This window comes from Chinchilla lanigera, unplaced genomic scaffold (assembly GCF_000276665.1).
Source record: "Chinchilla lanigera isolate Chin_1 unplaced genomic scaffold, ChiLan1.0 scaffold00002, whole genome shotgun sequence".
Lineage (NCBI taxonomy): Eukaryota > Metazoa > Chordata > Mammalia > Rodentia > Chinchillidae > Chinchilla > Chinchilla lanigera.
Window position 1 is genome coordinate 50,330,611 of NW_004955403.1, and position 17,677 is coordinate 50,348,287.

Sequence of the window (17,677 nt, forward strand, 5' to 3'; positions counted from 1 at the left end):
CTCACTAAAGAAGGCTGAACTTGTTTCCTTGCCTTTTCTGGCCATGTGAGGAAAGAGCTAAAGGGTGCCATCTGTGAAGAAATAGGCCCTTGCCGGGCAACATCTTGATCTTGAACTTCAGTTTCTAGAACTATAAGAAGTATTATAAGCCTCTCAGATAGTTATAGAAGCCTACATATTTACAGCTCAGATATTTTGGCCCTCCTTAATACAGCATTTAAAAATCTCTACAAGCACATCATTTACTGTATCTCACACATTTTTATAGATAGTATTTTCATTTAAAGATTCTAATTTTTATTCTAATCAACAAATTAAAGATGAAGTAGCTACCAAGAGCACAACTGCTGATTATCTCAACTTTATAGTGATAAGTCAACTAGAGGCCTTATACTATAAAAGCAAAGATTTTCTGGGAGGTGAGAAAGCTACTTGGGAGGCTACTTTATTTGCTAGCTAATTCAGCAAAAAATAGTCTTGCTCTTGTTGCTCTTCTGAGGATAAGGCAGATGACCAAGAAAGGTTTACATCTGAAACTTAGTTTGAGGACAAGAATAAGAATCATTTTCTTGCAGTTGGTAGCAAATTGTCTGCAATCTTGTGTTGTGGATTTCCAGGACCTATCCAGACTCAAAAAGAAAAGCTGTGGTGATTATTTTGTAATCTTTAATTTGCCAGCGCAATATTTGGCACTAGTTTGCTCTCTTAGATAACCCAACTGTATGAACTAGAAACACATTTCTCAATGACGAAACTGGTTTATGTGGTAAAAAGAAAGATCCAGTTCATGCTTTATGAGTTAATGACTAGTCCTTCTAGGACAGTGATGGCAAACCTTGTAGGGATAAGTGCCCAAACTGCAACTCAGAACCCACTTATTTATTATAAAGTGCCAACACTGCAATTAAACCTTAATACTAAGGTTTAAGGTTAGAAAAAACAACTATTACCCAATGCTCGGCTGCTGGGGTAACTTGGCTCAGGTGCCAACAGAGGGCTGTTTATGCCCACTGTGGCACGTGTGTCATAGTTTTGCCACATGGCCCAAAAGCAGCTGCTTTGCTAGTTTGGCAGTCTACTAAGAATGATACAATATTCAAGTCAAAATGAGCACATATAACTATTGACTATTAGGATGCAAAATTATATATATTCTACAAATTAAGTCAACTTTCAGTTTACTTTGTTGTCACTTCAATACTACTTTGATGGAAGATACACTAATTCCCTATCTTTGCACTGTTGCTTGGTATAATCTAATAAAAGGAACTCTCCAGTGAGTTTTCAAAACTCACAGTGCATTAGTTCCTCCTTTTTCTAAGAACACTCTTGTGACAGTAATATTCAAAATTCTATCCATAGCTGGTCTGGGTATAACACCTAGATTTACAATTATAATTCACCCATTTAAAAATTTCTAAAGGGCTAAAGCTCATAGAAACTACTGATCCATGCCAACCTCCTTTTACAGATTAATAAAATAAGGCCAAGAGAGGGAAAGAAACATATTCACATTCATTCAACAGATTTAATAATAACACAAGTCAGTCAGAGTATAAAATAAGATAGTGCTGATACACCTTTTGGTACCAAAGCTATACTTTATTCTATATTGTCCTATTTGAGTTTTATTATTTTTACACCACATTTTGAAATATAAAAGCTAAAAAAGAATCTTAGTACAGGAAATACACTTAATAAATTAAACATCAATCCAAGACAGTAGAACAAGCCAAATAGCCCAAGAGTCTAGAAATACCCAGTCAACTACTCAAATTATATTCTCAGGTTCTAGTGGCCATTTAATAAGCACATCAGCCAACCTGTATAGTATCATCAAAGTCACTCCCAGCAAATGTTGTACCTACTCATAAAGATATTAGAGACTGAAACAATGCCAGCAAAAGTTTTAATATTTTAAAATATAAGTGTAGATTTACTTTGCAATGTATAAAGTGCTAATTTTAATAGATCCACTAAAATAGAGAATATATAGGAAAGATAAAAGAATGGTCACTCAAATTAATGTGAGAACAATTTACAGTATTTTATTGCTAGTGTTTTAAGTGTGGAACATCTAACCACCTGCTTCTATTTACATTTTTTGAACTTCAACAGAAAATCCAGTATAATACTAAGTGCTTATCATAAGAACACAAAAAGTACACGTATGTTAGAAAGCTACTCAAAATTAACAGGGCATTATGGACATAAAATAGGCCACTTCTGGAGGGTAATAACTGCAGATCATAACAGTAATCACATAAACAGCCAAGAAAACAGAACAGTTATGTACTTCACACTGAAGTCATCAAGAACATGATCACTGGCCATCTAGTTCCAAAGCTTCAACAATGTGTGCCGCAGAAGGGCGAGCTTTAGGATCTTCGTTAGTGCATACAGAGAAGAGTTCGATTACTTTCTGGTATGATTCATCCAGTTCGCCCATATTAACAGGGGGCCTGGTTCCCAAAGCTGCATAGTATGCTTCATCATCAAAGTCACTTTCATCAAAAGTTGTATCTATTCATAACAGTATTGGAGATTGAAACAATAAAATCTGTTAAGGTCATGGAAAAGTTTAACTTACCCTCCTGCAACAGTTTGCTCTCTAGTACACTTTCTGTTATATCATGGACAGTCTCCTGCATCATCCTGCCACTGAATAAATTAGTCTTGGATTTACAGGTTATTCACCGTTATCATTTTCTATATTAGCTCTCTAGTCTTTTTTCTCAGGTAAGGGTAATTTTAATTTGTTCTTCTAGATCTCAATTTATCATTTCTCAATCTATGACTCACTTATATGAGATTAAATCTAACCAAATTAGTGTTACAGTATTAATGTACTCTGTATCTTACAAACTGCTTCATTCAGTCAACCACTACTCTTAAATTTTAACTTAATGGAAGGATAATTTTATAAATTAATCTTAGTGTCTTGATTACAATTTGTTTATAAAAAATGGGATGTGGTTCAGAAGTAGGATATTTCCATAGGAGTTTAATCTCCTGCACCACGAAAAAAATTAAAACAAAATTTATATTCATACCTTCGTCACCATCATCATCTGTAAGATTAAGATTAACATGTGGAATGGATAAAGTCATCATTTCCCACAGAGTAAGGCCAAAGGCAAATATGTCTGCCTTGTCAGTAATGATGCCATTTTCCTCCAAAGCTTCCTTGGGTTTCCATGGCTCAGTGCCAATGTAACAGGCCTCGGGATCAGTCACTGAAACGTGAAACTATCATGAGAGCAGGCAGGCTGTAGAAATTTTTTTTTTTTTTTTCTGTGAGGCTGTAGAAATTAACAACAAAGGCAGCTGGGCCTCATGGCACACACCTGTAATCCCAACATTTGGGAGACTGAGGGAGGAGGATTGCTGTGAGTTTGAGGCCAGCCTGAGCTACATAGTAAGCTCAAGGCCAGTCTGGACTACACAGTGAACCTGTCTCAAAAGAAGAAAGGCAAGTAACTTAAAGAAAAATGAACAAATGATTTGAGCAGGGAATTCTTAAGTTCACATGAAAACACATTCGACTTCATTAGTAAGGCTGTTTTCTCCGCAGAAGACTGGTAAATATTAAACCAGTCAGCAGCTGGCAAACATGGAAGCAAACTGCAGTTCCTTTAGAAAGTGGCCTAAATATGAAGAGAGTACAGCTGTCAAGACTACGGACTAGAAACACGGCCTTGCCTGGACTAAAGACATGTGCAAACTGTGTGAACCTGAGTAGACTGCTTCACCTCTGGACCCCAATTTCTTTATTTTGTAAACTATGTTTTCCTTCTGTTATGGTTTATATCTAGATGTCCCCCCAAAGCCTCATGCAGTCATGGATGGACTTCTAGAGTTTTTGATTAACTCATGGTCCAATGGGATTATGAGTGTGAGTGCTAAGCCCACCCTGCACTAGGTGTAGCATGGTGGGTAGCCTGCATACAATATAAAGGAGGCAAAAAGGCTTGAGACAAACCTTTGAGACAGGGTCTTCCCTTTTTGCTCTTGCTGCTTTTCTCTGTTTTCTACCACCATGAACTGTTGTCCTCTGCCATGTGCCAGTCAGCCTTGGAGCCAGCTGAGCATCAACTGAAACCTCCACAAACTGAGCTAAATAAACTTTTCCTTCCTTAATTTTGGGCATCAGGTATTTTGTCTTAGCAATGAGAGAAAAGTAACTAAGACAACTTCTATAATTAGGATAAATTAAGACCCTTACAAACAACATTCATTAGGCAATGATAGCATGTATTATACTAAAAAATAGAAACTTCCAGTATTTTATTATAACACTTTCTTTATGAGGAGAGTGAAAACTGAATTAATATACTTAATTATAATTAACATAATTCACACTTAAAACACCAGAAGAAAAACCTAGGATCCTGTTTAATGAGACAAACGTCTCTTCAGAACTAAAGAAACATTCTGCCCTGAGAGTCTAAATATTTACAAAGAAGGAAAGTACCTGAAGAACAAAAGGGAGACTAAGAAAAGGAAAATTGAGAGTCCAGAAGCCAGGAAACTGAAGGCTCCACTTAATAAGGCTCATTTGTTCACTCAATATTTTGGAAATATATGTAATGAATGAATGAGAACAAAGATAAGGTGTCAGGTGTTTTGTCCTAGCAAGGAGAAACATGAACAGAGAAGTAGGGTTGTGGCTGTGATAGTACCTGGCCGTGTGGTTCAGCAGCCTTTGGAACTGCTTTGTGGGGAGAGACTAGAAAGATTTGGAGATGCCAGCTAAAGTAGTCCCTGCGTGCTGAAAGCTGAGCATCATGGGAGAGTCTCTGGTCAGAGCTCAGACGACCAGAATGCTGAGAGCAATGCAGCTGAAAATAGCAGGCTCAGGAGGTTTCAGTTGGAGAGGATGCCATTGGCTGTTGGCCTCCAGAGTATGTGTGTTATGCTTCAGCAGAAAATTTGTCTGCCTTTTGCTCATATCTAAAGACATTATAAGAGACTGAAATTAAGCATGGAGGACTAATCTGGAGGAAGAAATGTCAAGGCAGCCTAATGTTGAGGCTGTGGTATAACTACTGTTGGGGGCTCTTAGCCAGATCTGTGTTGAGAATCAAGAACAAAGGGTACAGCAGAATGATTTTAAAAGGTTTTTGAGTCTGGCCAGAAAGCAAGCTCCAGTAAGTACAGTTGTGACCTACGAAGATGAACAGAAGAAAATATGGTTGCTGAAAAGATTAGCAATAAAAAGCCAAGTATTTCAGAAGAGGACAATAAAAGATGGCCTGGGGGCATTGCGAGAAGCAGCAGGACTCCAACTCTGCACTTCAGAAATGTAAAGGTGAAAGACTGCTTTGAGAAAAGAACCCCAGGACAACACGTTCGAGAACAGCAGCAGCCTATTCTGGAAAATTTGTTCCTCTGTATTGGGTTCATAGCGCTGAGCAATCTAAGCTCTCAATACCTACCCTACAACCAACAGAGAAGGAAGCCTGGCTAGTGCTCTAGCTGGCAGCAGATCCCAGTGTCATCCATGTGATGCTGGTTTTAGGCATGTGCACAATACAAGTTTTGTGGGGTCAGGGAGGCTTTGACCCAGATTTCAGAAGTCCTGAGAGGTTAGGCAGCATGGCCCTAAGAGGGCAATGCATGAAGCCGAAGTGCAGTGGAGACCCCTGAGGGTTGAAGCCAGGAATGTGGACTGTCTGAGGAAAATTCCATGGAGGAAGCAAAGCTGGCCTAAGAGAGAAGCCATGAGGGCTGCAATCACCAGCAGTGCTGTAGGGGCTGAGTGCCCAACCCCCTTGGAGTTCACATCTTGGTGCCGAGTCACAGCATTATGGGATTTCATGTTTGCCCTGGATTTTGATCTGTAGCTAGTGGCTAATGCATTTGATGCTACTGCCCTTAAACTTTTTTAACCTTCCACATGGTGACTGCAGCATTTCAGACAGTGGCTGTTTTGTCAGTTTAAACCTTAAAAGTGAGACAGACCACACCCCATGAACATTATGAAGCTTAAATAAGCCTTGGATGCTTTAAGTCACAGGGATTTTGAGGTCTGTTACCACAGCAAAACCTTCTAACCTGAATGAAGTAGCAGTTCAAACATCTGTACAGTACATGAGAGGACATGTTAACCTACATTACTGATCTTGCTGGCAATCTTGTTATTCCTTCCATGGTATATTTATTTACAAGCGTGGAACTATCACAGGAGACTATAGTGAACAAAAACAAATTCCTATGTTCTGTGGGAAGAGGAACTGGGGATGGGGGAAATGAGAGAGTAGAGAGAGAAGAGGAAGTAAAACAATTAGGATGTAATATTTGTATGGACCAGCTCAAGATGGATGTAATTATCATGTATTAGAAATACATTCTAATAAAAAGAGCTTACAAGTCGAAAGGAAGATGAGAGAAACAACAGGTAAAGTGTAGTAAGTGCTCAGTGACTCACCAGACTCACCATTATTTAATATAGCCTTTAAAAATTAAGAACATTAAAGTTTCCTAATTAATTGTACCATTTTAATATTTAATTTCTCAATAGACACTTCATGATAGCTTTTAACTTTTTCTCATTGATAATTCTGTACATTAGAAATATCAACCCTTTACTTTATACATCATTTTCTCTGTAATGTCTTTACCTCCCTGTCTTCTCCCCACTGCCACATCCAGAAATATTTTTTAAAATGACAAGCAGCAAAGCTTTTTTAAAAAGTATTTTCTAGTTTTGGTAACATATTTAAAGTCTTCTCAAGCCCAATAATAAGGAAACATTACCTACAATTTTTCAATTTTAATTTTTTCCACAATCTTCATTCAGTCTATGGGAATTAACAAATTCATGATGGGGCTGTAATTCTCCGGATGGGAATAAAGGAACTGCTCACACTGCAGCATTTACTTATACATTCGGCAGGTTGATGTCACGTGACACCCCTCTTCCTAGCAATCTGTCTGCATGGCAGCCTCGGGGTGCCCGGAGCTCTCGGAGCTAGAGCAGCTTGTTCACATGGCTCACCTCAGGCCTTGCTGCAGCCCAGCGTGTGTGATTTATCTCCAGCTTGAGCCACTCCCCAAAATTCATTTCTGCTTTCTGCTTTCCTTAGGGTTTCATCTGTTTTATATCTAAGATGAATACTCAGTTTAATTTCATAAAAGTTAAATAGAAATGTTTTCCTTTGGGTAATCTCAAACATATCAAATAGATTTTGATTTATTACAATTCTTTTATGTTTTTAATACGTAATAATTACATTCATCTTGGGAAATTGGCACATACACATATTGCATCTTAATTTTTACTTCCACTTCTCATCTCCACAAAGTTTAACTCTCCCTGTTTCCTATCATCTATCTTTTATTTTGCTTTTTATTAATATCTTGAGTTTTTCATGTAAGAAAAATCATGCAATATTTAACCTTCTGTGTCTGATTGATTTCACTTAACATTGTAGTCTTCAAGGTGCATCCATTTCCTAAAAATGACTCAAGTTTAACCTTTATGAATGTGTAGTACTCCATTGTGTACAAATGTCAATCTTTCTTATCCACTCATCTATTTGACAGTTTACATTCCCACCAACAATGCCAAAGGTTGTACTTTCCCCCACAGCCTCACCACTATTTACAAATGTAAATGTTACTTGCTAAGATGTGAATTCTTGATGATACCTATTCTTTCTGGAGTAATATGGAATCTCAGTGTTGTTTTGATTTGTGGTTCTCTAAAGAGCCAAAGATACTGAACATTTTTTCATGTACTTTTTTTTTTTGTTTTTTTTTTCCTGGTACTGGGGATTGAACTCACGACCTTGCACTTGCTGGGCAGGCACTGTGCCACTGAGCTAAATCCCCAGCTCCTTTTTTCATGTACTTTATTGCCCATTTTTACTTCTTCCTTAGAGAATGTCTCTTCAAGTGTTCATTTTTTGACTGGATTTTATTTTTTGGTATGTAACATTCCTACTTTCTAAATATTTGAACTAGAATTTGATTTCCTCTCTCAACCAAGAATTATTTACAGGTGTCTTATATTCTTAAAAGTGGAGTTTTTGTTTCCAGTTTTCTTTTTTGGGGGGGCGGGGGAGTACCAGGAATTGAACTCAGGACCTTGCACTTGCCAGGCAGGTGCTTGTGCCACTGAGCTATATCCCCGGCCCTTGTTTCCAGTTTTGATATAAAGCTCTGGATTTGTACCACTGACATTAATGAATGTCAACTATTAGAAACAACTACTTTTTGTAATGTTAAGTTTGTTTTTGTGGCTTACCTAACATATGGTCAATTTTAAAACTAGTTTTTTTTGGTAGGGGGCAAAGTCTTGCTAACTTGTTCAGGGCCTCAAACTCATGATTTTTCTGCTTTCACCTCCCAAGTAACTGGGATTACAGATGTTCATCACCATGCCCAGCTTAATTTTAATAAATATTCTAATGCGGAGAGATCAACCTTATTTATTCAGATATTTTATACCCTTACTCACTTTTACCTATTTGCTCTATTAAGGTGTGAAAAAAATTACACTTTAAAGATCTTATTTTTATTGTGCTTGACAATCTCCTTAAGTTTCAACTTTGTAGCAGTTATTTAGCAAAAGGTTCACAAGAGTTCGATTTTTATTAACAGTTGTAGAAATTATAGTACTCTATCCTGGTTTCTACCTCTAACAACTTGTTTTGGTACCAGGAATTGAACTCAGGACCTTGTGCTTGCTAAGCAGGAGCTGTGCCACTGAGCTATATCCTCAGCCCTGACAACTTCTAAACTTTTACTTCTGCTAGAAATGAAGCTTTACATATGTTCTAAACAGCATGCACAGGCCATCCCTATAATTTATATTCAGCTAGAAAGACAAATGTAAATGTTACTTGCTAAATAATATGTTAAAAGCAGAAGCATTCTCTTAAGAGTAGCTCTTGGCTCTTAGCAAAAACAAATCTTAAATTTCGGAGAAGAGAATGGTCAGTATACATAAAACAGATCAGAGGTTTGGGCTGGACCAAGGAGCAAAAAGCGTAAGACTGGCTTTTATTTGCACCTCTCTTTCCTAGTTTACTTGTTTCTTGTAGCAGTTTCCCAAATCTCATCATTTTACTGAGCTTAAGGAATTTTTTTTACAAGATCTTATTAAGTCAGTGGCATACATCTGTAATCCCAACTACTCGGGCTAATGCAGAAAGAACACAAGTTTGCAGCCAGCCTGGGCAACTAAGTAAGACCCTGTCTCAAAGGTTTGAGGATGTACCCCAGTAGTACAGAGTCTGCTAGCCAAGTGCAACTCCTTGAGTTCAATCATCAGGATTACGAAAAACTAAAACAACCTTATTAAAGTTTTGTTTTCTACTCCCAGATACCTTACAGTTGAAAGATCTTAATCCAGATTAGAAATCTTTCCCAATGTTAATGTTGCTGAAAGAATATACTAATAAGAAGCCACTAATTTATATTTGTGCATGTGGCAGTGGAAGGGACTGGAGGATGAGTAGACGCAAGATAGAAAAAGAAAGGTACTTTTTGTTACATACTTTATAATCATCTTAAAATTTTGAACTATAAGAACTTATTACATATTTTTAAATGTAAAAATGAGAAATTAAAATCATTGATTTCAGGGGCTGGGGATTTAGCTCAGCGGCAAAGGTGCCTGCCTGGCAAGCGCAAGGTCGTGAGTTCGGTTCCCAGTACCGGAGAAAAACCAAAAAAAAAAAAAAAAATCATTGATTTCTAATATCACAAAATTTTAAACAGTACAACTTACCAGTCATGTTTTCATCCAATGAGAGAGAAACTCCTACATCACAAATTTTAATTGTTTCAAAATCACCTTTAATTACAACATTGGAAGATTTTATGTCTCCATGAAGCAGTTTCTTTTCTTGGTGCAGATACTAAAATTATAAAAAATTTAGCACCAGTGAGCAAAAATACAAACTAATAAAAAAAACCTTCAAATAAAAATGATTTGAATTCTCATCCTAAACTAGACTTATGTGTCCATAATTTCAAATATTTTTAAGTCAGGCACAGGTATATCCCATGTTATTACTGAAAGGTTCTTTTAAAATATGTTGGTTTATTTATTTAAGACATGGTCTCACTAAATAGTCCAGAACTTAGCCCTGAACTTACTATGTAGCCCGGGATGGCTTTGAACTTGTGGCAATCCTCCTGCCTCAACCTCCCAAGTGCTGGGATTATAGACATGCACCACCACTCCTGGCATTAAAGTGTTTCTTTATATAATAATTTAACTTTGTATTTTTAAACCTGTTCCATATACTTTCATATCAGAAGTTGCTACAGCAGATGTCAAAATATACTACAATGTTACTTGAGGCTAGTATTTTTATAAGTAATTTTGGAATCTTCACAATGAAGCAGTTTCCTCATAATGCAGAACTAATATATGACTTAGGCTACATATAATTCAGAAGCAGACATGTAGTCCAAGACTATATTTTGTTAAACATTTTAATGCCCCCCTCTTTTGAGACAGGGTCTCACTATGTAGTCTAAGGTGGCCTTGAATTGGTAGCAATCCTCCTGCCTCAACCTTACAAGTGCTGGGATTACAGGCATGCAACATTATGCCCAGCATTAACCCTTTTCTTGGATTTAGCAAGTAAAAATACTCACTCACATTTTTTAAAATGTCCCACAAAATGGTTATTTGTTCATTATTCAGCATTTCAGAATTTCTGTATGAGCTCAGCTTGGAAATGCTGCAGAGACCATTTTTGGTACAGACCTGCTCTTTACACAGAGATACTGAGCTATGCTGAATGTAGTGGTACCCATCACACAGTGAACAGGCCCATATGTTCACACTGTAATTAACTAACTTCATTATACATATACATTTCAAATCCTGAGCTATTAAATAATTCTGATTTTTCTATCCTAGGCATTTAAAATGCTTTCTATAAATGTATTAAAATATATATTTAGAAACATTGCCTTTTTCCCAATTTGTTTCATAAGTCAATGTCATCTGAACTCTCCACATGCAACTTGGACATCAGTATAATTGTTACCTGGTCTACTTTTATGTCATCCAGTAGTTTTCTAGAGCATTTGTTTTATTCCTTTTATCACGTCTACCCAAAGGCACAATAATTTTTTTGTGTGGGCCTGCAAATGTATGCTCATGATGTCCAAACCAAACATCCCATAAGTAATCATTAAGAGGTTTGCTAGTATCAACAGGGGGTTAGCTTATGCTCCCAGGAACAACTACTAAATTTGTATTCAGCTGATTAACCCATTTAACTAAGTCTAACATGTGATCTCTATTACAAAACCACCTGAGTTAGGTTACTTCCGGCTTACCTGATGGCCCCAAACACTATTTTGCTGATCAAAATAAAGAAATTGTGCATTCTGCAATATGAGACTATAAAGACTTGAATTTAAAGAAACTCCCTCTTTGGGGAGAATATAAAAATAAAACAAGTCAGTAGGTCGTAGGTGTTCAGTTTCTTCACAGTCCACAAAAGTTATTTAAAATACAATGGAATACTTACCTTTAGCCCTCTTGCCATGTTTAGAGCAACTTTTAAAATGATAGCTGCTGGAAAAGGACCCTGGCTGTGTTTATATCGCTCTTCTATTAAGTCATTTAGAGATTTTTCCCCTCCATACTCCATAGCAAGGCACATACTGCCATCACTGGCTTCAGTAAAAGCACGATAACCTTAAGAAAACAGGACACTTTTTAGCAGTATAAGAAAGAACAACAGTATTTAAGCATTTTATAGTAATGGGAATCTGGACTAACACACTGAAACAGCTATTATTCACTTTCTCTAACTCGCTAGATCTAATGTAAAATGCCTTCAGTTTTTGCCATTGTACTCCAAATTAAAATATTTTTACTGCTCTGTGCTTCCCTACCAGTACTAACAATACAAACTGGACTGAAGAAAAACAAAATAATAAATAAATTTAAATAAATAAAAATGCAAACTGAAAACAAGGAAACTCTGCACTAAATTATCTACATTAAGATCACTGTATATTCCTGAAATCTTCACAGTACCAGCACTGTAATGACTTGTCTACCCACATGAAGTTCATATACATAAACATCTGCAAAGTATTTTATGTTAATTTTTACTTTAGACTGTTCACATTAATTTGATTCCTTGCATCCTCAAGCCCTATCCTCTTCATATTTATTAGTGAAACTAGTTAAGAAAGTAACACATTGTTTACAAGTGTACAGCATATTATTATACCACTTACTGCAACCAAAAAGTTTACACTTACCTACAATGTTTGGATGATGAAGGCTTTTCAAAATCTTAGCTTCATCAGTCAGCCTCTTTTGATATATACTTCGATAATGGTCATTACATATAGGATTAATCTTTTTTACAGCCCAAGGAGAATGAGACAAACCTCGCGGCGATCTGAAAACAACAACAATAATAATCAGGATAAAATCGAATAAAAATCATAATACATTTTCAAATGACAAACAAGAACTTTCAAATTTCAAAAAGATCTTGATAGTAATGTGTTTAAAAAACAAAACAAGAAAACAATATTTAAAATATTTTAGACAACACTTCCACCACATTTCTATTTCACCTGGAAGATAAGATTCATGTATACTGAGAGAAGTCTGATACTGTGTAGGATAAAAAGAGAAGGATATGGATGGAATGTTATTAATTTTAAATATAAAAACTCCTACTCTTTTCTAATTTTTCTATTCTAACATGTCAGACTGCCAACTACTTAGGTATTTATATGTATCAGATGTGAGTGACAGGATCCAACAACATAAACATTTAATCCTTAAAGCATTTAACTTAAAGAAGAGATACTCAAAATCATGCGGCCTGTTTAATAATCACCCAAACAACAGCATGCTATTCTTTACCAACACATACTGCACTTCTACACAGACCAGTCCACCTCATACCTTTCATCACATGCTCAAAGATGTGCTTAGGAGAGAAAAATACACATATAGGTAAAGAAAATGTAAACTTTTTATATTCTAGAATTCAGTCATCTTAACAATATTTAAGGTATGTTTTCAGGCCTAAAGAAACAAATAGGTAAAACAAATATAGATCATATAAGGACACAGAGACTAGTGAAAGAACTTCAAAAATGCAAGACAAAAGTTTAACCCTAAAATAATATACTGGGGTCCAGGGGTAGCTCAGTGATAGGGTGCGTGCCTAGGGTGCACTAGGCCCTGGGTTCAATTGCCAGTACTGCACACACACACACAAAAAAAAGATAAAGCTCATTGAACCAATGACCTGTTTACCTTTGTACTTCCTCATGGGCATGGTTGTATAATTACATTGCAGAACTTTTTTGTCTGTTTAATCAAAAAGTCTGTACTCAAAAGGATCGTAAGATGTCTTCAGTCTTAAATGATAACCATGTCATCTATCATCTATAAGTTTATGTGTACTATTATTAAACTTACAGTTTTAGATAACAACAGCATTTCAGGGATAACATATTTCATATCATTTTATTCTGAAAAATATATTCTGCAAGTTTCAAGGATTACCCTTCGGCTTAAAAGTCAGTAAACAAGTCCAAACTCTCCTTTTCTATATTTATCCTAACCTACAGAATGATAAGAATAGATTTATGAAATCTGAATAAAACACTTGGCTAAAAGTTGATTCATTGAAAAGATTAAAAGTTAAATTTCTAATGAGATTATGTAAGGAAAAAAAAAGCCCAAATAATATTGCAAGTAAAAGAAGGGAAACAATTTATAGAAGAAATTTTGAAAATTGAAAAAATATAATAAAACTGATTAAAGAAGAAATTTACCTAACTCTTTTAAAATCTTCCTGCAAGAAATATAAGGCATAGATGATTTCTACAGGGGAGCATACTTTCAAGGAACCTGTTAATCTGAGAAAAACTGTTCCTTGGGGAATGGAAAAGAGACTATAAATATAGTATAATTTATACTATAGTACAAATATAGTATAATTTTAATTAAAAAAATAAAGGCCAGCAAAATAAAAAAGAAAATCACAACCTATTTGATTTACATATATTTATATCACAGACACAAAAACTCCCAACAAATAATTAACAAACTGTCCAGACGTGGTGGCACACGCCTATAATCCCAGTACTTGGGAGGCTGAGGCAGGAGGATCACTAAGTTTGAGCCCAGTCTCAACTATATAACGAGACCCTGTCTCAAAACAAAAACAAAAAACCCCAATAAACTTAACATTCCATTTGTTAATATTTTTTGTTTGTTTGTTTGGTTTTTGCTACCAGTTTATTTAAAAATAATATGAACTATGCTGGACTTTTAGGAAAGCAAACTCAATTTAAAATTTAAGAACATAGATTTCTGGATGAAAATTGTAACTTAAACATACGCAATTTTTATCCTTTTTTTTTTTTTTTTTTTTTTTAAATTTTTATCCTTTTTTTTTTTTTTTTTTTTTTTTTTTAAATTTTTATCCTTTCTAAACTGCAACAGCAAATGGCTATTGTAAGACATAAACCTGCCTACAAGAACGGAAATAACAGCAGAGGAGACAATACCAACAAAATTTTAGAAGGTAGAAAACTAATAGATGTAAGTGACTTAACAGGTCCAATAAAATGTTTAAAAGTAACGTGAAAAGCTGGTAGGTTCCTGGATACCAGCCCCAAGGCTGGCTTTGAGGGGAGGTGAAACACAGGCCCTGTAGCTCAGAGTTTACTAGCAGCTGAAAACTCACAAAGCATGTAGGAGTAGGGCAAGAATTAATGACAATATACCTACTAAATGCTCAATGAATTTTTACATGTGTGCATCAGCCCTGTGTTATCACATCTAGATCAGGGCAGGAAACATTTCAACAGCATTCCAGGGGACTGGGGATTTAGCTCAGCAGCACAGCACCTGCCTGGCAAGTGCAAGGTCGTGAGTTCGATTCCCGGTACTGGAAAAAAAAAGAAAAAAAACAAAAAAAACAAAAAACAAAAACATCCCAAAGGACTTAGTATGCTATTTTCAAAAAGGATAATTAAAAACAATAGAGAAAAAAAAAGAAAAACTCAACAGAAGCCTTAGGAGATAAAGTTGAGGAAATTTCCCAGAAAATAAGAGCAAAACAACAGATAGAACACAGGAAAACAAGGCAAGGAAGATGTCCAAGCCAGATGTGCTACATGCCTATAATCCTACCACTTGCGTGGCTGAGGTAGGAGGATCATGGAGAATTTGAGACCAGCCTAGGCTACAGAGCTACAACCTGTCTCAAAAGCCAAAAACAGAAATAAACCTCCCAAAATAAAAAACAAAAACTCTACCTCGCCCCCAAAAAACCAGAAAAGTAAGTGTTTACAGAAGAAATTAATAACATGCAAACACACGGGGTTGCAGGGGGTTAAACTGCAAAAATGCTTCAGGAGCCACATGTAGTAGTACACAGCACTCAGAAGGCTGAGGCGGGAGGATCTCTGAGTCTGAGGGCAGCCTGGGCTACACAGTGAGTTCAAGACCATTCTGAACTAGATAGCGAGACCCTGTCTCAAAACAAACACACAAACAAACAAAAATGCTTCCAGAATACCCACTTGAGGGTCGGGGATATAGCTCAGCGGCACATGTGCCTGCCTGGCAAGTGTAAGATCCTGAGTTCAATTCCCAGTACCAAAATAAATAAATAAATAAATAAAATAAAATAAAATGTGTGCTTCAGAATACCCCCTTGAATCTAACTTCTAGAATATTGCCATTCATTAGTCTCATTAAAGATAGCATTTGTATATGAAAGTAATATAAATCTAGCTGAACTGAAGCTATTGTAAGAAAGACTGAACAGTGATTCAAAAAATAATTAAGAAATACATACTGAGTTAGCCGCCTGCCATTTAACAAACAAAAATAGACAAAGAGTAATGATGAAAAAAAATAAATTTATTTTTATTTTTTATTTTTTATTTTTTTTTTGGTTTTTCTCTGGTACCGGGAACCGAACTCATGACCTTGCGCTTGCCAGGCAGGCGCTCTGCCGCTGAGCTAAATCCCCAGCCCCTAGGGAATTTGTTTTTTTTTTTGTTTTGTTTTGTTTTTTCTTTTTGGAAAAAGAAATAAATTTAGAAAAAAAAAAAACCTCCTGACATTTACATTACTAGCCATTAGCACCATACTTGTTCAATTACTTCATTTTTTTCCTAACACAATTTAAAATCTTTAAAAATGTGTACTGCCTCTTAATAACGAGTCCATAAGAAGGAAAAACCTCTCCCTTCTTAAGAAGGGAAGATCTTGGGACAGCAAGTCTCCAGACAGCAGAGGGATCAGTCACTGGCATCCCCACCTCTGGTTTCCTCTTTAAGGCTTTCTTATGGAGAATCTTGTGTTAGTACCACAAAGGAAACCCTTCCTCTGCCATTCCCCTTCTTATAGAAGCCGGGAAAAAGTTACAAGCTAAACTACTTCTCCTTAATGATCCATGAGGAGGAAGCTAGAGTTTACCAGGCAGAACTGTGGCAGTTTTCCAACTTCTAGGGACTGGAATATAACAGCCAGGTAGGACCAGGAACATATGCCAAATCTAGATCTTTTGAATTTTCTTATTTCTGATAAAAAGTTTAATTTGAAATCTTACACTTACCTTTTCATTAGGTAAACATTCACTCCAGTCCCATAGCCAAGCTTCTGCATAAATGGAGAGGCAGGGATATTTATACATGGAGTTGGTAATACTACATGTCGGAAAAAAAATAAAACACAAAATTAGTATTTCAAAAGTCCTCTGCAAAGCATCCTAATATTTTTAAAAAACTGTTAGGACTCTTAAATAGCATCCTCTTTGTGTAAAACAACTTAACAGTTATCAACTCTAATTTTAAATGGTTACCTTTTGAAAAAATCTACTTTTAGAATTCTATCCTACATTAACACTGAAGCAGAAATTAGTAAATTACTCAGCTTGTATGGCACACAGGTAAGAATTACTTCTATATTTCAAAGCACCGCTGAAAAGTAAACAAATAAAAAAGAATATACAAGTGTCCCTACCTGATCCTCCAAGTCTAAACTATGTACTATCTGGCCTTTCCCGAAGGGTTTGCTGACCCTTGTATCACAGCATGTGTCCAAAGAGATACTAGTATCTCACAAAGTGGGCTTCAGAACAGAGTACCGCCCAGGATTTTAAAAAAGGGATTTTGTAATAATGGGTAAATTTATTGAAAGAAATAACGATCCTAGATGTGTGTACTTAACAATTATTCATGATACACGAAACAAAAAGTGATAGAGCTGAAGGGAAAAACAGACTAATCCATAACTGTAGTGAGAGATGTCACCACTCATTTCTCCATAATTAAGAGTAAGTACAAAGAATATCAGCAGGGATGCAGAAGACATGAACAAAACAACATAAGGCCAACCAGATGGCCTAACTGACAGTTATGGAACATCCCACCGAGCAACTGTGAAAAATCTGACCTTTTCAACTACGCTCAAAAGCTGAGGGGACAGCTCAGCGGCACAAGTGCCTGCCTGGCAAGCGCAAGGTCCTGAGTTCAATTCCCAGTACAAAAAAAAATCAACTACACTCAATAGTCACCAAGATGGATAAACCTAAAGTCAAACCGACGAAGACAAAAAAGAAAATATAGGGCCGGGGATATAGCTCAGCAGCACAAGCACCTGCCTGCCAGCCCGGAACCAAAAAAAGGGGGGAAAAAAAAA

The 17,677-nt window shown here is 36.2% G+C and overlaps 1 protein-coding gene across 4 annotated transcripts in view; it reads right to left on the reverse strand.

The window, feature by feature from the left end:
* Positions 1 to 1,556: 1,556 nt before the first annotated feature.
* Positions 1,557 to 17,677, reverse strand: part of Pbk (PDZ binding kinase) — a 20,981-nt gene continuing 4,860 nt past the window's right edge. For all 4 annotated transcript variants that reach the window (XM_013514298.1, XM_005373758.2, XM_013514300.1 and 1 more), the window contains exons 3-8: positions 16,593 to 16,683; positions 12,250 to 12,392; positions 11,505 to 11,674; positions 9,740 to 9,869; positions 3,054 to 3,236; positions 1,557 to 2,523 (exon numbers count right to left, since the gene is read on the reverse strand). In XM_013514298.1, the coding sequence (XP_013369752.1) occupies positions 2,324 to 2,523; positions 3,054 to 3,236; positions 9,740 to 9,869; positions 11,505 to 11,674; positions 12,250 to 12,392; positions 16,593 to 16,683 (917 nt within the window). In that variant the 3' untranslated portion in view covers positions 1,557 to 2,323. The remainder of the gene's footprint in view (positions 2,524 to 3,053; positions 3,237 to 9,739; positions 9,870 to 11,504; positions 11,675 to 12,249; positions 12,393 to 16,592; positions 16,684 to 17,677) is intronic.